The following is a 25,622-nucleotide window of genomic DNA, read 5'->3' on the forward strand; positions in this document are numbered from 1 at the left end:
ATTTAACTGACCGTTTGACCGACCATTTAAACATTTGACCGACCATTTTTAACCGTTTAACCGACTATTTGACTAATTATTTAAGTAAAATGGTATAACCGACCATTTAACCGACCGTTTAACCGATTTTTTAACCGACCATAACCGACTGTTTAAATTTCTATAACTGATTATAACCGACCATAACCGACCATAACCGACCGTTGCCATCCCTACTTGCAACTGCAATTTCAGTGAATGACCTTTTAACTCAAATTGAACGTGAGTGTCCACCTGGAACATTAATTCCTAGCGCTCAATGGTTACGATTGCAGTTTTGGCCTAAGAATCCAGCAAGATTAAGTAGTTTACAATTTACTGGTCGCTTACCTTTAAAATTTATGATTCAAACACGCCAGTTACGAGCTTACCACCCAGATGTTCATTATGCATCAGCACTTTTTCGTTATGAAAAAGAATTTGCTGTGAAGTTTCGCAATATTGCAAATCTTATTTTTTTAGATGATAAACATCGTTGCAAAGTTGGTGAACCAGGCTTTCCTGTTGCTGCTGTAGAAAGAGGGAAAAGTGTAGTTGTTGGTAAAGATACTACATTTGCAGTAGCAGATCATGATTTCACCAAAACAGGAATCATACCAAGTGTAGCTATGATATGTGATATACCCGAATCTATTAATGGTAATTTTTACAGGGGAAAAGTACATATTGGGTTAAAAGATCCAATATTTCAGCCTTCATCACCTCTCCGACATGCAACAGAACTTTACCATATATTTCTTAAAGAAGAGCTCTTTGATAAACCTGTGCTATGCCTTTATACAGATGGTGGACCAGACCATCGCTGTACATATGCTCGTGTTCAACTTTCTTATATTTGCCTTTTTATTGCATTAGACCTTGATTATTTTGTTGCTGTTCGAACTCCACCACAACATTCATGGAAAAATCCTGTTGAACATATTATGTCAATGTTAAACTTAAGATTGCAAAGTGTTGGATTAATGCGAGTTAAAATGAGTGGTCAATCTGAGGAATTAATGAGTAAAGTTGGTACAATGAATGATATCCGCAAAATTGCTGAAGAAAATCCTACCTTAAAAGAAGATGTTATTGCAAGCCTTCAAACACCAATTAATTTAGTTCGTGATGTATTCAACCGGCAATCTCTCAAAGATGAGCCTTTTAAAACGTTTGATGCGGCAACAGAAACAGAAATGGAGAGATTTTGGGAAGCAATTTGGCTTATTGATGAAAATGTTACTTATGAAGATCGTACTACAGAACATATAAAACGAAGAGTAAGTAAAAATATTAATAACAATTAAAATTATTTGTGAAAAAAACTGTCTAACATACTTTTGCTTTAAGCCACATTTGCAAGAATTTTTAGACCATTGTTGTACAATGCACCACTACTTTTTTTCAATTAAGAAATGTGGTGAACCAAATTGTACTATCTGCCACCCTCCTCGTTGTCCACCAGAAGATTTTGTGCAACTTCATTGTCTTCCGGATCCAGTACCTGGTGAAGATTTACATTATACAGTCACCCCTCTCTACAGCGAACCTCGATATAGCGAATAACACGATATAACGGATCATACAGTGTGGTACCGATTTTAAATATGAAAAAAACCTTGATATAACGAAGTTTACTATTTATTTACCGTATAATGTAGTACGAAGTAAAGTGTGTGAATTTCTTATATAAAAATGCCTCTCGATATAACGGATTTTTTTTATAACAAATTTTTTTTCAGTTATAACGAAGAATTTCTATAGTTTATAATTGAATGTAATTATTAATAAATATTGATGCATTATGACATTAAATATCACCCCTGTGTTTTATATTTAAATTATGGATCAGGATTGTATCAGGATCGTATCAGGATTAATAATTCTGGCTATTTTATTTAATATTTAGGCAGAATTACATTAATTTACATTAATTCGGTTGTATTAGGATTCGATGTGAATTGTTATTAATTTATATTTATCACAGGGGTAAGGACACTCCTAGTTAAATTAATATATCATTAATAATTTATTTATTATATAGTCAGTTATTGTTAACCAGCATTCCTACAAAAAAAAGGAATTATAATAAACATTTTTATATAGAACACTTCAGGAAGCATTCCCTATAATAAAAAAATAAAAAAAGAACATTAGTAAATGTTCTTAAACGAAATTAAAAGAAAAAATTGAGTTGTCCCACTTACTTCTTGTCTCAAGCGTCCATTTCGAAGTCCCTACAATAAAAAAATAAAAAAGAACATTAGTAAATGTTCTTAAACGAAATTAATAAAAAAAATCGAGTTCCCCACTTACTTCTTGTCTCAAGCGTCCATTTCGAAGTCCAGGAAGTTCCCTATAATAAAAAAATAAAAAAAGAACATTAGTAAATGTTCTTAAATAAAAAAAATTGAGTTCCCCACTTACTTCTCGTCTCAGGCGTCCATTTCGAAGTCCAGGAAGTTCCCTACAATAAAAAAATAAAAAAAGAACATTAGTAAATGTTCTTAAACGAAATTAATATAAAAAACCCCCCAGTTCCCACTTACTTCTCATTCTAGGCATCTATTTTGAAGTTTAGAAAGCACCCCTATAAAAAAAAGATTAAAAAAAATGTTAAATTATCGGTAATCAGATCAACAAGTCACATGATCTGTATAACCGATATTCCTATACCGAAGAATTCGTTATAGTGTTAACGAAGTTGCTTATAACGAAGCCCTGATCGGCTGGAACCTAGGGTTCGTTATATCGAGAGGGGACTGTAAATCATTTGAGGAATTATATGGTAAACAAACAACTGAAAATTACAGGCCCTCACTTAAAAATGTGAAGACTAAAGCGAAGGGTGAAAAAAAAATTACAAAAGGAAAGCATACTATGCCATTTTGTCCTTCTGCTGCACGTGCAAAAAACGTTGGTGTAGTTGTAAATTGTGTTGAATGTGAGAAGCCACGTCTTTTATTCAGTGCAAAGAAATTATCTGAAAAGGATAGGATATTGTTGCAAGAATTCTTGGATACGATTTTCTATACTTGCGGAATGTCATTTCATAATACATGCGATTTATCTATTGCTGTACCACCAAAACAACCAGATATACATGATGTTATAGAGGATGATAATGGAGTTGATGATCAAGAAAATATGCAAGAGGAAGATTCTAATGAAAATACAGACTCGGATATTGATGAAGAGGCTGATAATGATACAATTATTGATGATGGTGGAATTGATAATACAGAAGATCCTATCCAGGAACTGTTTTCAAGAGTCTTTGTTAATGACTCATGGTCCTGTACATCACAAGTGGAGAAGCCATACTTTTCAACTGGTATCTACCCGGACATTTGTATTGAATGTGGGAATTCAAACATTGATAAAGCAGAAAAAGGTGAACATCCGCGTTGCAGTGAGTGTAGTGGTAATACTGTTACTTCAAAGAAGCGTCTAAAATGGAAACAGGGTGACAAAAGAAAGGGAAAGAAAAGACTTCAATGTAGTTCATAATTGTGGTTTTTTTTTAAAAAAATTTTTTTTTTTATTGTATGCTAGGCATTTACATAGCAGATAGTGTTACGTACAAATTTTAGTTTATCATGTGATATAGTTTAGCGCAATTTGATTGGTTAACGAAAAAAAAATAAAAATTTAAGATTCCCGTTCTGGTGACCCGGCCGGGATATGAGAACCAATTTTTTAACTTTATGTCGCCTAACATACAGTTAGTTTAATATTACAAAAAGTTGAATTATATTAATAAATCTCTAATAAATTTCATTTATAACCAGTACTTTAAAAAATTTTTACAATTGTTAACATTATATCTGCTTATAATACTATATATTTAAATAATAAAACTTATAGTTATCAATAGTTCTTTGTTTTTTAAATTTATTATATATAGTTTATTTATAAATCATACGAAAATATACAGTTTATTATATAATTCAAGAAATTGTCCATTCGGAATATTAGAATTCGGAATATTAGAATTAAGGATATTTGGGATTTAGGATTCGGGAAATTAGACTTCAGGAAATGGGATTCGGGAAATAAGGATTCGGGAAATTGTATATTTCAGGAAAATGTTCAGTTCGGAAAATTGGCATTCAGGCAAATGACTTCGGGAAAAGATATATTCAGAAAAAAGGCATTCAAGAAATCATACTGTAACCGTTTTGCAGCGTTTTTTATTAGTAATTTAATAAAAAAACGTTTTTGCACGTTTTTTAATTATTTTATTAATAGGAAACGTTACAAAAACGTTTTTTATTAATAATTTCACAAAAAAAAGGTTTTCGCACATTTTTTTAATAAAAAACGTTGCGAAAATGTTAAAAACCGAACTGATAATCGGTTTTGGCAAAAACCGTGCCCTAGAAGTACATGAGCACGAAAATTTGGCTCATTTTTACTGGATATTAATAATATAAGATCAGTCCCGGTCCGGACCGGTCCTCAGATCTCGGACCGAAGACCGTGAAGACCGGTCCCAAGACCGACGCAGGACCAGTCTTTGCTAGGACTGATCCAACCCTAGTATATTCTAAAGTAGATCATTTTACGAAAGTTTTAATGAAAAATGAAATTTATTTATAGAATCGTGTATAATCAAAAATTAAATTTTTGTTCAATCAACTTATTTATGTATTTATTAAAGGAAAATTTGAAAACTTGGCATATTAATGTTCAAAAGCGGTCATATTGTATTACTAAGAGATACTTTGGCTATTTAACGTCGAAAAGTATATATTCAGATATCATGGATATACGTAACATGTTGCCCAACTTATTCTTTTGACGAGAGGTTTTTACCGAAACGAAACGGAAAAAAAACAAATGAGAATATAATGAGAATATGAATATAATATAATTTATCCTATCATTCCTATTCTACGCCATGTTCTTAAGTATTTCACTGTTAAAAATTAAAACCTCATGAAAAATTTCGTTTTAATGAAATTATCTTGAATGTATGATGTTCTCTTAAAATTAATTTTTAATAACGCTTCATTATCAATCATCATCATTTTACGCCTTTGCGTTAATTTATATAAAATAAATATTTATTATTTATACAACATACAATCTGATATATATTATTTACTTATATTATAGTACTTTATACTTATCCGAAAAAAAAAAAAATTCGTGTTGTGACTTTTTACGTATAACTACAATTTTTTTCTTTCTTCTGAGTTCGTATTTTTACAACTTTACCGGCTTCCTCATTTTTTATCATCTAATGAATTAAAAATTTCACCAAGACATTTACATTGACTTCTAATTCTAACAAATTCATCGATCAAGGTCATTCCTATTATTATTTATGTCATCAATATCCTTTTGAATATATCTTTTACCAAGGATTTTCCAATTTCTTAATTCTTTATACGCTGATTGTAATTGTTCAAGTATACTCATGTTTTCCTATAGAATTTTGTAATTTTGATCTAGTCGAACACGCATTATACATAACTGCTGTCGTCGTTGCTCCTGACGCATATATTGCTGTTTTTCCGATCCATTTCTATTTAGAAAAATTTTTTAAGTGACTAAATTTAATTGTTATTTCCGAAACTCTTTTTATTATACATATATCCACCTATAAAAAACGCAGTAATTCCGATTGTACTATTAAATTGAACGCAGTAAAAATTTTTTTTTTAAAAAAAAAAAAATAATTAATAAAATGAAAGTAAAAAATTGAAAGTTGGAATCATAATAAATTCTCTAGACTTACATAACAGCGGCATATAATTTACATGATAAATCTTGCTTTTGATCTTCTAATTTTTCTAATTCTTTATTACATTCATTATTAATAGTAAGCATAACAATTCTCATTAAATCTTCCGCAGCTATAACAAATTGTTCGAGCCATCCTATTAGAAAAAATAATTTTTTTTTTGTTTTTTTATGATCAAGTTGCAAAAAAAAAAATTAAAAAAAATTAATAAAAACTTATGTTGAAGTCTTTCATATTTTTCCTCATCAATTACATCATATAAAATGATCAATAAATCCATTAGAGTTTTATCCATGATTGATAAATAATTCGTAAACTCGCCGCCGGAGTTGGTATAAGTTTCGGCGTATTTGACGTATTTAAATAAAAATCTAGTAAAATTATTATTTAATTGTACAATTTAAATCAGTTGGTGCTTTAGAAGAGCGTTATATATCAGAAGAAAAGGCTTTAATACGAACATTGTTGAAAAGCAGCTGCATCAGTATTTTGATAGATTTTTCTAAAACTGACTATCTGATGCTAATCCAGCAGTAATTCAGCTTCATTAATTTTAAAAAAAGGATTATTATTTATTACGGCTTTATAAAATCTCATTTTTTTTTATTTTCCGAATGTTAAATACGTCAAGTACATTTAGTACACTAAATTTTTTAATATTATAAATCCAATGTAAAATTTCATACAAACCAAAAACAAATACAAAAATTCATATTTAATTTGTAATATATAAAATAAATAAACGTAACATTATAATCATGCTTAAATATATAAAATATATAATAAGATATGTTAAGTACCTATAATAAAAGGTTACTATCATAAATAAGCTACTATTCTACTAATTTACTACAATTTCTTATTCTATCATTTCTTCACCATTTTTTGTTTCATCTGCAATACGAAAAAAATATTTATTTATTACTATATATAATAAAATAAAATAAAAATAAATTATCATTATACATACTTGCATCACTAATTTTTAATTGAGAAATATTAATTTGCAGAGATTCTATTTGATGAAATAAAATATGTTAGTATTTTTATAATTAATTTAGTTAATTTAGATATTCGCAAATTATTATTTACCTGAAAATTTTTCACTAATTATATTATCATTTCGTTCATCATAATAATCATCAGTATTTTTTGGTTCGGGAAGATTATTAAAATTAAGTAATCTACTTGTATAAACAGCTTCAGAATGTGTTTCATATGTTAATCCTAAATTAGTTGAAGGTATGCTGCTAGTCGGTAAACTATTATTGTTGTCAACTGCTTCTTTAATTTGTTTTTGTAGTTCTGTTTGATCTTTAAACTTATAATACCATTGATCCAAAATTTCATCAATTTCATTTGCTGTTGGGCGGTCTAATGGATTTGCATCTAAACATCTTTTAATTAAATGTATAATTAATTGGGGTACTTTAATATTAAACCTTGGTCTAAGTCCTTGACAAATTTTTATTGATAAATTTATATCATGGCTTACATCATGATATGGAGGTAATCCAGAAATTACTTCATACATAATTATACCAAAACTATAAATATCAGAAGCTTTAGTATAATTTTGTCCTCTTAAAATTTCAGGGGCAATATAAGGTAAAACACCATATATTTTATTTTTTGCACTTTCTGATTCCCTTATAATCTGCAGGTTTACATAACCCCATATCAGTTATAATAGTCTCTGAATCATTCATTAATACATTGCCAATATGTAAATCTCTATGAGTCAGTTCGTTTTCGTGAATTGTCACAAGTCCTTCTGCAATATAATATAAATATCTAAGCTTATACTCCCAATTTAATCCACTGTAACTTTTATTTAAGTAATTTCGTAAACTTCCATCTTCTGCATATTCCAAAACCATCATATAATTTTTTGTCTCTGGATCTTGAGTTATTCCAAAAGCTATGATAACATACCCTGTAGTAGCGCCAATTTTATTGTGTAATTTAATCTAAATATACATTTTTTTTAAAAGCACATTAGTAAAAATTACATCTAAAGATTTCACTAAATAATAAATAATTTATACCTCATTGATAAATTCTAGTGTAACATTTTCTGAATTATTTAAACTTTTCAGTGCTACAAATATATTTAAATTATTTCGTCTCCAATTTTGATTTTCATTATCCCATTTTTTAATATATCCATCAATCCATTTTGCTCTATACACTTTTCCAAAACCGCCTTTTGCAATATATTCAATATCATAAAATTTATTGTAAGGTATCCACTCTAATACTTCAAAATTTTTAATTGCTGATAATTGAGTATCTTGAATAAATTTGTCAATATCATTATTACCGCTAGTCCAATTTTTAAAATTTTGTTGAAACCATTTTGCATTACATGCTTTACACCAATGAACATCAGTATTTTCTTGATTACATTCCTCACAAATTCCAAACTGACTCATGGTTTGATAAATTATTCAAAAAAAAGAAAATAATAATAGACTTTATAATAACAAGATAACGGAATAAGTCAAAATATCGGAAAGAAAATTATTTAAATATGGAAAAAGCTTCATTTTATGCATCCAGATTCTGAATTCCAATATTCGTGTAACAAAACAAATGCTGTACGATTACTGCGTCGAAAATATCAAAAAGAAAATAATTTTTGTTCTAAAATTAAAATGGTATAGTTTAAGTGGAAGCATATAACGTAAGTTATAATGAAAAATGAAATTTTATAGAATCGTGTATAATCCAAAATATTAAAATTTTTGAATCTTATTTATACATTTATTAAAAGGAAATTTGAAAACTTGGCGTATAATGTTCAAAAGCGGTTAAATTTTTTTACGAAGAGATACTTTGGCTATTTAACGTCGAGAAGATTCAGATATCATGGATATACGTAACATGTTGTCCAACTTATTCTTATTAACGAGATGAGATTTTTACCGAAACGAAACAGAAAAAAAAAACAAATGAGAATATAATGAGAATATAATATAATTTATCTTATCATTCCTATTCTACACCAAGTTCTTAAGTATTTTTGCACTGTTAAAAAATTAAAACCTCATGAAAAGTTGAAATTATCTTTAGAATTTTACGATGTCTCTTAAAATTAATTTTTAATAACGCTTCATTATCAATCATCATTCCACGCCATCCTTTGCGTTAATTTATATAAAATAAATATTTTATTATTTATACAACATACAACCCGATATATATTGTTTACTTATATTAATTAATTATACATATACTTACATATCCGATATATAAAATAAAAAAAAAAAATCGGGTTACGACTTGTTACGTATAACTACTATTTTTTCTTTTCTTCTGAGTTCGTATTTTTAGTATACAATTTCAACTTTTACCGGCTTCCTCATTTTTTATCATCATCTAATGAATTAAAAATTTCACCAAGACATTTACATTGACTTCTAATTCTAACAAATTCATCAATCAAGGTCATCCTATTATTATTCATGTCATCAATATCCTTTTGAATATATCTTTTACCAAGAATTTTCCAATTTCTTAATTCTTTATACGCTGATTGTAATTGTTCAAGTATACTCGTATGTTTTTTTATAGAATTTTGTAATTTTGATCTAGTCGAACACGCATTATACATAACTGCTGTCGTTGTTGCTCCTGTAGCATATATTGCTGCTTTTCCGATCCATTTCTATTTAGAAAATTTTTTTTTAGGTCATTAAATTTAATTAAATTTAATTAAATTTTTATATAAAAAGAAAATGAACAATAAAATGTAAATAGTTCACCTCATATTTTTCGTAATCTTTACTTCCGAAACTCTTTTTATTATACATATATCCACCTATAACAAACGCAGTAATTCCGATTGTACTATTAAATTGAACGCAGTAAATTTTTTTTTTAAAAAAAAAAATAATTAATAAAATGAAAGATAAAAAATGTAAAAAATTGAAAAATATATATATTTGGAATCATAATAAATTCTCTAGACTTACATAGCAGCGGCATATAATTTACATGATAAATCTTGCTTTTGATCTTCTAATTTTTCTAATTCTTTATTACATTCATTATTAATAAGCATAACAATTCTCATTAAATCTTCCGCAGCTATAACAAATTGTTCGAGTCGTCCTATCAGGAAAAAAAAAAAAATTTTTTTTATTTATGATCAAGTTGCAAAAAAAAAATTTATTTAAAAAAATGAATAAAAAACTTACGTTGAAGTCTTTCATATTTTTCTTCATCAATCACATCATATAAAATGATCAATAAATCCATTAGAGTTTTATCCATGATTGATAAATAATTCGTAAACTCGCCGCCGGAGTTGGTATAAGTTTCAGCGTATTTAACGTATTTAAATAAAAATATCGCAAAATTATTATTTGAATAAATCAATCATATTTTAATTGTTCAACTTAAACCAGTTGGTGCTTTTGAAGAACGTTATATAACAGAAGAAAAGGCTTTACTGATACGAAAATTGTTGAAAAGCAGCTCATCAGTATTTTGATAGATTTTTCTAAAAGTAACCGACTGTATCTGATGCTAATCCAGCTAGCAGTAATCCAGCTTCATTAAACTAATTTTAAAAAAAGGATTATTATTTATTACGTCTTTATAAAATCTCATTTTTTTTTATTTTCCGAATGTTAAATACGTCAAGTACATTTAGTACACTAATTTTTTAATATTATAAATCCAATGCAAAATTTCATACAAACCAAAAAAAAATACAAGAATTCATATTTAATTTGTAACATATAAAATAAAAAAACGTAACATTATAATCATGCTTAAATATACAAAATATAAGATAAGATATGTTTAATACCTATAATAGAAGGTTACTGTCATAGATAAGCTACTATTTACCATAATTTCTTATTCTACCATTTCTTCAACACTTTTTGTTTCATCTGTAATACGAAAAAAACATTTATTTATTATATATAATAAAATAAAAAAAATTAAAATTATCATTATAATACCTGCATCACTAATTTTCAATTGTGAAATATCAATTTGTAGAGATTCTATTTGATGAAATAAAATATGTTAGTGCTTTACAATTAATTTAGTTATTCGCAAATTATTATTTACCTGAAAATTTTTCACTAATTATATTATCATTTCGATCATCATAATAATCATCAGAATTTTTTGGTTCGGGAAGATTATTAAAATTAAGTAATCTACTTGTATAAACAGCTTCAGAATGTGTTTCATATGTTAATCCTAAACTAGTTGAAGGTATGCTGTTAGTTGGTAAACTATTATTGATTTCTTCTGCTTCTTTAATTTGTTTTTTTAATTCGAATGGAATACGATAATTACTACTCCATTCACATAACATTTCTTTAATTTCATTTGCTGTTGGTCGATTTAATGGACTTGCATCTAAACATCTTTTAATTAAATGTACAATTAATTGAGGTACTTTAATATTAAACCTTGGCCTAAGTCCTTGACAAATTTTTATTGATAAATTTATATCATGGCTTACATCATGATATGGAGGTAATCCAGAAATTACTTCATACATAATTATACCAAAACTATAAATATCAGAAGCCTTAGTATAATTTTGTCCTCTTAAAATTTCAGGTGCAATATAAGGTAACACACCATATATTTTAGTATTTTTAGCACTTTCTGATTCTTTATAATCTGCAGGTTTACATAACCCCATATCAGTTATAATAGTCTCTGAATCATTCATTAATACATTGCCAATATGTAAATCTCTATGAGTCAGTTCGTTGTCATGAATGTTCCCAAGTCCACATGCAGTATTAGATAAATATTCAAGCTTATCCTTCCAATTTAATCTACTGTAACTTTTATTTAAGTAATTTCGTAAACTTCCATTTTCTGCATATTCCAAAACCATCATATAATTTTTTGTTTCTGGATCTTGAGTTATTCCATAAGCTATAACAACATTCTCTGTATAAGCGCCAAGTTTACTGTGTAATTTAATCTAAATTACATTTTTTTTAAAAGCACATTAGTAAAATTACATCTAAAAATTTCATTAAGTAATAAATAATTTATACCTCATTGATAAATTCTAGTGTGACATTTTCTGAATTATTTAAACTTTTCAGTGCTACAAACATATTTGAATTATTTCGTTTCCAATTTTGATTTTCATTATCCCATTTATCAATATATCCATCAATCCATTTTGCACTATACACTTTTCCAAAACCGCCTTTCGCAATATATTCAATATCATGAAATTTATTGTAAGGTATCCACTCTAATACTTCCAACCAAAGAGTTGCTGATAATTGAGTGTCTTGAATAAATTTGTCAATATCATTATTACCGCTAGTCCAATTTTTAAAATTTTGTTGAAACCGTTTTGCATTACATTCTTTACACCAATCAAATCTAGTATTTTCTTGTTTACATTCCTCACAATTTCCGTCCAAACTCATGGTTTGATAAATTATTCAAAAAAAAACAATAATAATAGACTTTATAATAACAAGATAACGGAATAAGTCAAAAATATCGAAAAGAAAATTATTTAAATATGGAAAAAGCTTCATTTTATGCATCCAGAATTCGGATTCCATTATTCGTGTAACAAAACAAATGCTGTACGATTACTGCGTCGGAATATCAAAAAGAAAATAAATTTTGTTCTAAAATTAAAATGGTATAGTCTAAAGTGGAAGCATATAACGTAAGTTATAATGAAAAAATGAAATTTATTTATAGAATCGTGTATAATCCAAAATATTAAAATTTTTGAATCTTATTTATACATTTATTAAAGGAAAATTTGAAAACTTGGCGTATTAATGTTCAAAAGCGGTTAAATTGTTTGTTACAAAGAGATACTTTAGCTAGTATTTAACGTCAAGTAGCACATATTCAGATATCATGGATATATGTAACATGTTGCCCAACTTACTCTTTTGGCGAAAGATTTTTGCCGAAACGGAACGGAAAAAAAAAATGAGAATATAATGAGAATATAATTTAATTTATCCTATCATTCCTATTCTACACCATGTTTTTAAGTATTTTTGCACTGTTAAAAAATTAAAACCTCATGAAAAGTTGAAATTATCTTTAGAATTTTACGATGTCTCTTAAAATTAATTTTTAATAACGCTTCATTATCAATCATCATTCCACGCCATCCTTTGCGTTAATTTATATAAAATGAATATTTTATTATTTATACAACATACAATCCGATATATATTGTTTACTTATATTAATTATACATACACTTACATATCCGATATATAAAATAAAAAAAAAAATCGTGTTAAGACTTGTTACGTATAGCTACTATTTTTTTCTTTTCTTTTGAGTTCGTATTTTTAATATACAATTTCAACTTTTACCGACTTCCTCATTTTTTATCATCATCTAATGAATTAAAAATTTCACCAAGACATTTACATTGACTTCTAATTCTAACAAATTCATCAATCAAGGTCATCCTATTATTATTCATGTCATCAATATCTTTTTGAATATATCTTTTACCAAGAATTTTCCAATTTCTTAATTCTTTATACGCTGATTGTAATTGTTCAAGTATACTCGTATGTTTTTCTATAGAATTTTGTAATTTTGATCTAGTCGAACACGCATTATACATAACTGCTGTCGTTGTTGCTCCTGTAGCATATATTGCTGCTTTTCCGATCCATTTCTATTTAGAAAATTTTTTTTTAGGTCATTAAATTTAATTAAATTTAATTAAATTTTTATATAAAAAGAAAATGAACAATAAAATATAAATAGGTCACCTCATATTTTTCGTAATCTTTACTTCCGAAACTCTTTTTATTATACATATATCCACCTATAACAAACGCAGTAATTCCGATTGTACTATTAAATTGAACGCAGTAAAATTTTTTTTTTTTTAAAAAAAAAATTATTAATAAAATGAAAGATAAAAAATGTAAAAAAATTGAAAAATATATATATTTGGAATCATAATAAATTCTCTAGACTTACATAGCAGCGGCATATAATTTACATGATAAATCTTGCTTTTGATCTTCTAATTTTTCTAATTCTTTATTACATTCATTATTAATAAGCATAACAATTCTCATTAAATCTTCCGCAGCTATAACAAATTGTTCGAGTCGTCCTATCAGGAAAAAAAAAATTTTTTTTATTTATGATCAAGTTGCAAAAAAAAAAATTTATTTAAAAAAATGAATAAAAAACTTACGTTGAAGTCTTTCATATTTTTCCTCATCAATCACATCATATAAAATGATCAATAAATCCATAAGAGTTTTATCCATGATTGATAAATAATTCGTAAACTCTGATTTTTGTGATTGAAAAATTTTTTTAAAACCTTCATCAGAATCTATTAATACTTGATATGATTGATGAATCGAATGAATGACGTTAATTAAATTCCATAATGTTAAGATAATTCCGAATTTATAATTTTTAACCTAATTAAAAAAAATAAATAAAGAACGTTTTAGCTTAGTCGTACTTAATTCGATCGTTACTTGATTCACCTTCAATCATACTTACAAAACCCGTTAGAATTCCGGCTTCGTAAGAGTTGATATAAAGTTCAGCGTGTTTAAATAAATATCTAGCAAAATTATGAACGATCAAATTTGAATCCATCATAATATTATCCTCAATAACAGAATTAGGATTATCACTACCAACAAAAGTGACAACATTTCTTATTTGACCAAAGTATTCATCAGCTAAATCACTAATAGTAACAGTCAAATCCCTTCTTTGAAATGTATTATGAAATAATCTTTCTAATTCATAATTTTTTAAAGTTGATTTAGAAGAAATTTTTTTAGATAATTCATTTAATTCACGTTCAATCGCTTCTTCATCTATAATTGGATAAAGATCTAAATTAGGTTGTTCTGTTATAGAAGAGGAAGAGGAAGAAGTAATAGTAACATCATCGGAAAATAAAACTCTATTGAAACGAATTTGTTGAGAAGCAGCCGTATCAGTATTTTGATAAATTGTTCTAAAAGTGACAGTATCGGAAGCTAACCAATCAACAAGACCATTATCAGATATATTAAAAAATTTTTCTGCGGAATTTTGTAAATGTCGAACCAAATCTGTGTGAGTTCTATTCGTAAAATTAAATTTAACCTAATAAGGAATTAAAAGAAATTTTTTTAAGAAATTATTGAAATTATTTATTAAGACAATTACAAATGAAATTACATTACCTTTGCCGATTTTCCATCATAATCGGAAACTTCCATATTATAATAATTTTTTTCATCAGGAGGAAATATATTATTAAGTAAATAATTAACGTCGATAGGCCCCTAAAAATATAATAATAATAATAATAATAATAATAATAAACTTTAATTAATTAATTATGATCGATTACTAGGAGAGATCATAATTATTAAAATTTTTTTTTTTTAATTATTAAAATAAAATTACCTTTAATTTAAAAATTTTAAAACATGAAAATTTATTTTGGACATTTGCATTATTTTCCTCAATATAACAAACTTCATTGTTATGCACAAGAGCAAGTGGCTGCACATTCATTGTTTCCATATTTTTTTTTGTTTTTATTTTTTTGATAGAAAAAAAAATCGGGATTTTTAATAATAATAATTTCGCCCTTAAAAAAAAAAAAAATAAAACCGGAAAAACTTCACATATTTCTATGAATCAATGGTATTTATAATAGATGATATTGTTACACCCAAATCGCCTTGATCAAATATGGATAAATCATCATCATCTCCATTACATCAATAACTAGTTTCAATAACCGAGAAGAAAAAAAAAAAAATAAAAATAAAAATAAAAAAAATAAAAATAATATTTGCCTTTATTTCCATATACTGAAACAATTAACAAATTTTTTTTTTACAACTTGGCAAAAAATGAAACGTTTTAGAAAACGTGTCCCAATATTATTTAGAAAAATTTTAAATTTAAATTTTTTTTTTTTTTTTTTTGACTATAAAAGGAAAGAAGAAAATGAATATTGTGAATATTGTGAAATATTGTGAAATATTGTGGAAATTTCCGAATTCCGAAGTTTAAAAATCAATCATTTTTCTAAGGTTAGAAGATAAAATAAATTTTTTTTTTTTTATGTAATACATATAATACATATAAACATTATGGATTATTATTTCTATTTATTTTCATAAAATCCGATATTAAAAAGAAAAAATAAACAAATTAAAAAATTTTTTAAATTATTATAAATGGTATTATAAATTATTATTATAAATTATTATAAATTATATAAATTACTTTTTTCAAGTTAGTTTTAAAAAAAAAAAATTATTTTTATTTTTTTAATTTTATTTTTAAACAAAGAAAGTTGAAACATTATTGAAACATTTTATTTTTTTTTTTAAGAAAAAATCGTTTTATTATTTGAAAATTATCACTTAAATTGTCATAAGACCGAAATTTTAATTTTTTTTTTTATTTTTTCTCCTCATTTTGTTAAACTTTAAAAAAATTTTTTGTAAAAGAAATCAAATAAAGGGATATGAAATTTTTTATTTTCTATTTTATTTATTTATTGTTTTATTCTTGGGGAAAAGTTGGGGAAAAAAACTTATTATACTTATTATAAACAAGTTTATAAACACGGTACAGTCGGTACAATAATACCCATTTAAAAAATGACTGACAGGAATCACGTGTACAATTTCGCCAATGGGAACTTGCCGGCGTTGGGGGAACGAATGGCACAGCCAATACAGGTTGTAAAAGAAACAATCTAATCTAAAAAAGTTCAAACATCAATTAATAATCATACCGTAAAGGCGTTAAAAGAATTCCATTAGTAGGAAAATGGAATGATTACGTTATTAAATATCAAACAACAACAAAAATTAAAAAAAAAAAATTAAAAAGTGATCGTCGTAAATAAAAAAGAAAATTTAGTAAAGGTGACAAACATTTGGGAAAAAAAACCTTAAAATATAATATACAAATTATAAATAAATATCCCTTTTTTTTTTTATTATTTATTTATTTTAATACAACTAATACAACTTGGATTATAAATGAAAAAAATATTTTGTATTGTTTAAAAGAAAAAAATAAATTTTTTTTTTATACAAATAAATATTTTACAATCGTATAACGAATATAGAAAAAAGATATCTGAAATTGCTTTTATTGCTTTGAAACGGTTTATTATAGAATTACAAAACTTTATTAAACTGATAAACAAATCAACAAGTGACGATAGGCTGCATAAACTTTTAATTACCAATGTAATCACCTGGTTATTATATTTATACATATAAACGTATGATATGCAAGCCCTTTGATTATTGTCATTCTTAAAAATTGTCAAACTGCATTATGATTTACATATGATCTATTACCATATAAAATTACTCTATAATTTTTTATAAAAAATATATATTGTTTATAAATTCCTCCTCCTCCAAAAAAAAAAAAATTTTTTAAATTTTCCCATTCATAATAATTTTTTTTTCAGAAAGTTAAATAATAATAAAAAGAAATTCAAAGATGATGTATATGTATCCTGGTTTTAATTCATTTGAAGGTACTTCGAAATTTTTTTTTTACCTCATTGTATGTATTTATTTATTATTATATATACGTATATAAAAAATATATATATGTAATATATATATATATAATTTTTTTTTTTAAAAAAAAAAAAAGTACGTTTTTTAAACCGTTTTTTCGATTTTTTTTTCTTAGGTGAAAATTCATTTGTCCAAGCGCAAGGTTTCGCTTTTCAACAATTTCAACAATTTCACCAACAACAAAACTGGAATTTATATAATCAATTAACGACAGATCCATTTATTCTTGAAACAAATAATAACATGTTAAATTCTCTCGATCAGGACTTTGTTAATTATAATTTTCAACAAAATCTTGATTTCAATAGTTTTAATACAAAGAAAGGATCAAATCACATTTATTCGAATTATACGATACCTTCAATTACTTCAATAATATCTCAACATGTTACGACAAATAATATTAACTCAATGAATTTTTTACCTTTATCAAATATGATTACACCACCAATAATATCTTCAATACCAACAAAATCATCGATTGGAATAGATTTTAATTATAATGAAAATACAAATCTTTTAACTCAATCACAATCTCAACCTCAATTTCAATCTCAACTTCAATCTCAACTTCAACCTCAAAATTCAATACAATCATCTGATACATTATCATATTTTACCATTCCTGATAAAGATACTACAATTTTATTACAAGATATATTGGATGGAATGAAAGTCATGCAAGAAATTTCAAATGATTTGTCAACTTATAATAATTCAAATACGGATAATAATATACTTCAAGATATTACGAATAATTTAGTTATGGATCTTGTTGATGAAAATTCAGTTGACTGGTTAATTCAAGATAATTGGGAGGAAACGTCAATACAGGGCGAAACGTCAATACAGGGCGAAACGTCAATACAGGGCGAAACGTCAATACAGGGCGAAACGTCAATACAGGGCGAAACGTCAATACAGGGCGAAACGTCAATACAGGGCGAAACGTCAAAACAGGGCGAAACGTCAAAACAGGGGGAAACGTCAAAACCGGGCGAAACGTTAAAACAGGGCGAAACGTCAAAACAGGAGGAAACGTTAAAACAGGGCGAAACGTTAAAACAGGAGGAAACGTTAAAACAGGACGAAACATATGAATCTAAGGGAAAATCACCTGAAAAGGTATTGTTACTTTTTATTTAACATAATTTAACGTAAATTGAATATAGTATTTTTATTAACGAAAAATTTTTTTTTAGAAACATGAAGAGATATTTTGTCAGTATGTTGATGATTTAATTGAAGAACATATGAAAGAAATCAAAAAAGTCGTTCATAATGAGATATTATGTCAAGAAATTTTAACAGAATCATCAAGTTTGGAATATCAAGATTTTAAAAATTTTATTCAAACAGAAGATACGACGACGACAATAATAGATAATCAAGACATAATAATAAAACAAGAAGTAATAAGCCAAGAAATAAGCCAAGCCGAATCCTCGTCATCATCATCATCATCATCATCAAGTAATATGTTTGTACCACATTTCTCACATGGAATGTTAACAACAAACTCAACAAAAACAAATCAAAGAACACTTAAATGTGACGAGGTTGGATGTAGTAAAGAGTATAATTGTTACGCAAAATTGAAAGCTCATAAAATAACTCACACGAATGAAAGACCTTTTATGTGTAATGTTTTTGGATGTAATAAGAAATTTAAAAGATCGGGAGAATTAATCAAACATCAATTAGATCATTTAAATTGAAAGATTTTAATATAGTGTTAGTATAGGAAATATTAAGAGAAATTAAATAAAAATATTATTCTCCTGATTATGATCTTTTTACAGTACATATAAAAAAAAGAGGATAAACTTTTCTAAAAAAAGATAATGTCCGTAAAATCCATAAAATCCCAAACGCCCGCAAGTTCGGGCAACATATTAACCTTAAATATGTAAGAAGGGCGTTTTTTTGAAATCCTTCGGATTTGATTGTCAAATGATGATTTGCAATAAAAGGAATGAATTTACTTAATATGGTTAACTAAAATGAAACCAAGTAAAAAATGACATAGGTTTATAAAATTGACTGACCTGACTATCATCATAATAACACGTATTAAAATGTTCTTTTCCCCGAATACAAAGAAAAATGATATCATTATAGTAAAGATATACGTGACACTACACCATTTGGGGTGCATGATCATTTGTAACACGCAATATTTTGTAGATCGATTTAGTTAGTTTCGTTGAAAGAGAGAGAAAAAAATATAGATTATATAGATTGTTTATAGATTGAATAGATTGTATAATTTACAACCTGTATAATTAATTTACAAAAAACCTGTATAGTTTACAATTTGTATAGTTTACAATTTGTATAATTTACAATTTGTATAGTTTTACAATTGTAAATATTTTCCCCCCTTTCCTCCTCCTCCCGCCCCCGGCCTCGCCCCCTCCCCCTATAATATTTTAGTTGTACTGTATGAAAATAGTTGTACTTGTATGAAAAAAAATATAAAAAGAACAACGAGAAAAAAAATGAAATACTTTTTCCTTTTTCCCTATTACATAAATTATTTACACCACATGTAATTTTTGGAATAAATGTGATTTTTAAGTCTTAATAGTCTTATTAGTCTTATTCGTTATTTTCTTTGAACACAAAGTTATTTTTTTTTTTACATGCATCATCAAAAAGATTTTCGGCATCTGTTTTATTTCCAAATTTAATAAACAAAACATCTTAATTTTACATATTTTACATGTGTTACTCAAAATTCCCGGGGCTAACATTTAAACTTTAAGAAAAATAAGGCACGAATCGTATGCAATAAACTTTAACCACTCTACGGAAAAATTTTTATTTGTAACTTTGTATTTTTGTATTTCAAAGAAATTGATAAACGTAAAAAAAAAAAAATTTGTTTATTTAATATTAATTTATTGGATTTGTTTCACCAATAAATTTTAATGTTCCACGTAATATGCGTAATATGTTGATAACTATACATTTTGTTAAATAATAATAATTTATTGTTATTGTTTGAACAAAGTCTGAAAATTAACGGAGATTGAGGAAAGATGAACGATTTTTGATGATTAAGAAAAAAAAAATATTTATTAAATTAAAAATATAAAAAATATGGTAAAAGTTTTTCCCATTTATTATTTACTGTATACAGTAATTGTAATTGTTACCTTTTATTTTAATTGTTGATTTCATTAAGCTTAAAAATTTTTCAATTTAAATAAAAATTAATTAAATCTCGATATAATACAAGTTTCATCGTATTTACTAAATTTATATTAAGTTAAATGTTTTTTTTACCAAAATTGTTTCGTCTATTATATTGTTTTTTTATTATTAGACTATTAGACTATCAGACGTATTATTATACTAAAAAATATTATCTCGTTTAAAAGAATCTTTGTTCATCGTTTATTAATTTATCTCATATAATAAATTAAATATCAAATATTTTAACTAATTAAATTATTAATAATAATAATCATTCTAGATGATAATAAATATAAACAATTTTTAATTGGTGTTGTGTCAATCTTACAATTTCCGAAGAAATTTCGAACAAGGATTTTTGATTAATTGTGATATGATTATGATAAATTTATCATCATTGAATTATACTAGTTGAATAACTTTTCGGTATTTATTGCAAAAGGTGAGTCTGTTACATGTGTTATCAGATATAGTAGATATAGTAAACTCTTGTGTAAATCTAAATTTTGGCTCCGAAAAATAAAAAATTCAAAAGTATCATATTTCATGAATGACATTTCTTTTATAATACGAAAATTACATAACAAGTATAATAAGTGAAGAAAAGTGATTAATTCGATAGAAATACAAGGTAAATACTCGAAAAATATATGCCTTCTTACGCTTTCTTTATTATAAAAAAAAAAACAAATAATAATATAAATAAAACAAATTAAACAACGAAAAAAAAAATTTTTTTTTTCTTTCTAATAGAAATGGATCGGGTATACGACATTACGACTAAACAAAACTTCAAAAAATTTATTATATTCAGCGCATAATAAAATTGTGATAAATATAATTACCGTATATTTCTTTTTTCGTATATTTGATGGGGAAAAAAATTTGTATACAAAATTCTTTGAAAATTACATACTAAAATACGAATCATTCGTTATGTAAGGCGTAAATTTAATACTTTGCATATACGGTATGTACGGTATGATAATGTATATTGAATTCATACATTCAATAGATTAATACAATACTTTCCTTTTAAAGAAGTGTGGGCGATACTTTTATGATTACCAAAACATTCCCTATAACACGTGTCATCCTTCAAATGTTTCTTTATTTATTACCATAAAAGTCAATTCATAATATATTTTTTTTTTTTTGACGTTTAAAAAATTGGTTCTTTTGATATATAAACTAGGAAATGGGATCCGAGTTGCGATTTTATTGGTTTGAGATCACGTGTATGTACCGTGACCACAAAGTATATTCAATTTTCGACTTATTTTATGACTTTCTCAATAATAATGAGTTCCACTGTATTAGAGTTCTCATTGAACGGTCATTAATTTAATCCATTTATACCAATTATAGAATTCAATTATTAGCCATTTTTAAATTTTTAAATATTTTTCGGCGCAGAGTACGACATTGTCTTGTCTGACGAATACTGAAATTCCCGGGAAATTATACACAATACAATTTCTATATACAATATAGTATAAACTATGCATATTGTTGGGAATGTAGTCAAAATAAATACCGGCTCTCGTTGGCGTAAATCATGTAATGCAACAAAATTTTGAAAATTGGAACTAGTGGTAATGATGATATTGATAAATTTATTCAAACCACTCGATTATCAGCAAATATTAGAGTGGATACCTTAATATATTGCAAAAGGTATATCTTCAACTAGTTTATCATATGAAATACATCCAGAAGCTGCTTATACAAGTAGATTACTTAATTTTAATAATAATCTTCCTGAACCAAAAAATTCCGATGATTATTATAATAATTAGCGTTAAATTTTTAGGTAATTTGTTTTAAATAAATTTTATAAAATGTTTAAAATTAATAAATTATTTTTTTTTATTAAACAGAATCCTTACAGGTTGGTATATCTCAATTGAAAATTAGCGATGAAATGTATGATGAATTAATTTTTTGTTTCATTTTAATATTACGATATAATAAATTAATATTTAATTATTTATTTTTTTATTACAGAAAAATAAAAAGTGTTGAAGAATGAGAGGGGATTTTAATAAAATTTTTAACTTATTTAAATAACCCGATAGTAATATTTATATTTAAGAATACTTTAAGGATACTTAACGTATTTTTATCTTCCACGAAATATTAAACAAAGTTTTTTAAAAACTAGGATTGTCAGATCATTAGGATTTAAAGAATATATAATACAGTAGTAATATTTAATATTTTTTTATGGATTTTAATTAATTTGAGATTAAATATGAATTTATTTTGCACTTGGATTTTTAATCATCGATTTTTTTTTTTGTTCAATTATTTTAAAAACAAAGGTGCAAACTTAATTACTGACATACTCTAAGTCGAGTTACGTCATAGACGTAATAGACGTAATTTAAGTCGTGTAAACCCTTCACCTCTGACCTCTATTTAAAAATATGTTCATACTCTTCAGGTCCTCGTCACATTTTATCTTTTTTAAAAGAATTCAGTAAATGAGACGAAAATATATTTTGAAAGTGTGATATTCAAAAGTAAGAAAAAAAAATAAAAAAAATTTCGGAATGTCTCTAATAATTGTCGATTTAATATTTGCAATTCTGCAGTCCGTGAAAAATTTTTTGGCCAAGAAACATGCAAATTTTTAATTTTGAAGTAAATTTGAATATTCGAAATTTCGAATATAATGACAATTGGTAAAAGAAAAAGTAATATTTTATTTATACAACATATAATAAATATTAATAAATAGTTATTGGAATGAATATCGGTCACAGGATAGAATGATTGGATGAAAATGGGTCACGTAGTGACCATCTTCACCAATCAATGAAGGGCCCTGTGATCGAGATAGCCAATCATTCTATCCGGTGACCGATATGCACACACGTGATCATGCATTTAATATCATAAATAAGCTTTTATAAATTTTATTTTTATGCTATTTTTAATCCACTTTATAAGCTTTATTTAAACTTTTCCTATAAATTTCATTTATACAATATTATTTTACTCCACTTCATTATATCAATCATGTATTATTATTGTATAATAAAAATATCAGTTTATGAAAATCTGCATGATCCTATTGGGCTGAACGATAAACGTACAAATATAAAATAAAAACAAAAAAAAATTCGTGTACGTAAAACATTTCCTCTGGGTTCATACTTTTTTGATATTACTTCAAATACTTTTCTCAATTTTTTTAATTATCATTTGAATTTTTTTTAATTATAAGTTGGATTGTAATTTTTCAAGTATACTTGTATCTTTTTGTGTAGAATTTTATAATTCTGATTTATTCTGATCTGTTCTAATACGCCTTATAATACAATAATGTATCATTGTATCCCAATACTGCAGCTGACACATATAATACTGTTTTCTGACCATTTCTATTAGAAAAGAAAGTAAAATTTTTTTGTGTTATTAAATATAATTAAACTTTTATATAAAAAAAAATAAATATTTGCGTAAGAAGTAACATTACCTCATATATTTCGTAATCCTTATTCTGAAATTCTTTTTATTATACATATATCCACCTATAACAATCGAGTAACTCTCCAATTGAACTATTAAATTGAACACACTAAATTTTTAAAAAATTAATTAATAATGAAAGTTAAAAAAAAAAATTGTAATCATCATAATCATATATATAGTAGCGTTATATATTTTACAATTTCCACTAAGCTGTCTATCTACCAGAGAACAAATGGTAGTTAACGCCTACCGTGACCTGTGACTGAAACTAGCAGGGTTACCCTTACTTGTCTTGTACTAAAGGTTAAAGGAGTCAGTTGGAGAAGAGGTCAAATTCTCTTTATTTTCCATTTTTTTTTTAATTCTTTACCATATTTATTATATCACCATTAATGATCACAATCTTTTGTACCCTTAACAAATGTTCGAGTCGTCCTATCAGGAAAAATTTGCAAAAAAATTATTTAAAAATGAATAAAACTTACGTTGAAGTCTTTCATTATCTCTATCAATCACGTCATATAAATTATAAGTTGATATGATTGATAAATTGAATAAATGACGTTAATTAAATTCTATAATATAAAGATATTTCCAAATTGTTAACTTTCAATTTAATTAAAAAAGGAATAAAAATGCATAGCTTAATTCAGTCGCCCGGAGTTGATAAGTTTCTGCGTATTTGAACAAAAATCTAATAAAATTATGAACGATCGTATTTGAATTTACAACAGTTGCCCCATAAAAAAAGAAAATTCGGAATTCTGGACAAATTCTGGAGTGTCAAAAAAATGTCTGGAATTTGTGCGTCCGGAAAGTGTTCCAAAGCGTGACCGTTTCCGAATGTTTTCCGGACGCACGGAAAATTTCTGGACATTTTCCATACTTTTCAGGACAAATTCCGAATTTTCTTTTTTTATAGGGTTGGTGTTGTAGATAGAAGAGGATGAAGATAAAACTTTATTAATACGAAAAATGTTTTTCTAAAAATGATTATGTCTGATGCTAACCAAATCAAGAGACCGCTTTCGGATATACGATTGAACCTTTATAACTGTACGTTCCGCCTGTGAAAAACTCTTTCTTCCTTTTAACTCTGAGAAAGGTTACTCATTTTCTTAGCAATCTTTAACGAATAGAAAAATCTAATAGAAAATCAGAATAAAAAGTAAAAATATGATTACAAATTTTTTATAATAAAAATTATTTAATTCATATCATTATTAATACCTTTAATTGAATTTCTTATAAAATAATTTTTTTTTATGATATCTTTATGACGCTACATATATAGGGCCACGAGATCTTAGGTTTTTTTGCGCTGTTCCTTATTATTTTTTTTTTTAAAAAAATGGAAAGGTTTATGAAGTACTTTACTTTTAAAATGATTATTATCTATTATGGCTATAAAATCTCATATTTTTCCGAACGTTAAATACGTTAAGCACATTTATTTATACTAAATTTCTTAATATTATAAAATCAAAAGTATTTTAGACAAATGAAAAGAAATAAAATAATTCATATTTATTTTTAAATTATGTAATATATAAAATAAATAAACGACACTCATGGGGTATATT

At 25.9% G+C, this 25,622-nt stretch overlaps 6 protein-coding genes across 8 annotated transcripts; 2 read left to right on the top strand and 4 right to left on the bottom strand.

Annotated features, from left to right (window-relative positions):
* Window positions 1-1,214: 1,214 nt before the first annotated feature.
* OCT59_012336 (uncharacterized protein) lies at window positions 1,215-1,584 on the top strand (the record flags this gene model as incomplete). Its single annotated transcript, XM_066134380.1, has 2 exons — window positions 1,215-1,298; window positions 1,369-1,584. The coding sequence occupies 2 exons, from the start codon at window positions 1,215-1,217 to the stop codon at window positions 1,582-1,584; spliced, it is 300 nt and encodes a 99-aa protein (XP_065989650.1).
* Window positions 1,585-2,898: 1,314 nt separating this feature from the next.
* OCT59_012337 (uncharacterized protein) lies at window positions 2,899-3,528 on the top strand (the record flags this gene model as incomplete). Its single annotated transcript, XM_066134381.1, has 1 exon — window positions 2,899-3,528. The coding sequence occupies one exon, from the start codon at window positions 2,899-2,901 to the stop codon at window positions 3,526-3,528; it is 630 nt and encodes a 209-aa protein (XP_065989651.1).
* Window positions 3,529-6,629: 3,101 nt separating this feature from the next.
* Window positions 6,630-7,270, bottom strand: OCT59_012338 (uncharacterized protein; the record flags this gene model as incomplete). 2 transcript variants are annotated; one of them, XM_066134383.1, is made up of 4 exons in its annotated part: window positions 6,630-6,664; window positions 6,741-6,785; window positions 6,863-7,167; window positions 7,266-7,270. In XM_066134383.1, 4 exons carry the CDS (start codon window positions 7,268-7,270, stop codon window positions 6,630-6,632), a joined length of 390 nt encoding a protein of 129 aa, XP_065989653.1. The 2 variants fall into 2 exon arrangements, with proteins under 2 accessions (XP_065989653.1, XP_065989652.1); XM_066134382.1 differs by lacking the exons at window positions 6,630-6,664; window positions 6,741-6,785 and having other exon boundaries at window positions 6,855-7,167.
* Window positions 7,271-9,134: 1,864 nt separating this feature from the next.
* Window positions 9,135-10,048, bottom strand: OCT59_012339 (uncharacterized protein; the record flags this gene model as incomplete). The annotated part of the gene is made up of 4 exons (XM_025312897.2): window positions 9,135-9,440; window positions 9,538-9,622; window positions 9,748-9,886; window positions 9,973-10,048. 4 exons carry the CDS (start codon window positions 10,046-10,048, stop codon window positions 9,135-9,137), a joined length of 606 nt encoding a protein of 201 aa, XP_025188602.2.
* Window positions 10,049-10,639: 591 nt separating this feature from the next.
* OCT59_012340 (uncharacterized protein) lies at window positions 10,640-11,111 on the bottom strand (the record flags this gene model as incomplete). 2 transcript variants are annotated; one of them, XM_066134385.1, is made up of 3 exons in its annotated part: window positions 10,640-10,674; window positions 10,747-10,791; window positions 10,859-11,111. In XM_066134385.1, 3 exons carry the CDS (start codon window positions 11,109-11,111, stop codon window positions 10,640-10,642), a joined length of 333 nt encoding a protein of 110 aa, XP_065989655.1. The 2 variants fall into 2 exon arrangements, with proteins under 2 accessions (XP_065989655.1, XP_065989654.1); XM_066134384.1 differs by lacking the exons at window positions 10,640-10,674; window positions 10,747-10,791 and having other exon boundaries at window positions 10,851-11,111.
* Window positions 11,112-12,921: 1,810 nt separating this feature from the next.
* Window positions 12,922-15,389, bottom strand: OCT59_012341 (uncharacterized protein). Its single transcript, XM_025312898.2, has 7 exons — window positions 15,200-15,389; window positions 14,974-15,075; window positions 14,294-14,893; window positions 13,974-14,208; window positions 13,751-13,889; window positions 13,537-13,621; window positions 12,922-13,439 (listed from the first exon to the last, which is right to left on the bottom strand). Exons 1-7 carry the CDS (start codon window positions 15,317-15,319, stop codon window positions 13,134-13,136), a joined length of 1,587 nt encoding a protein of 528 aa, XP_025188603.2. The 5' UTR covers window positions 15,320-15,389; the 3' UTR covers window positions 12,922-13,133.
* Window positions 15,390-25,622: the final 10,233 nt, after the last annotated feature.

This window comes from Rhizophagus irregularis, chromosome 2, assembly GCF_026210795.1.
Source record: "Rhizophagus irregularis chromosome 2, complete sequence".
Lineage (NCBI taxonomy): Eukaryota > Fungi > Glomeromycota > Glomeromycetes > Glomerales > Glomeraceae > Rhizophagus > Rhizophagus irregularis.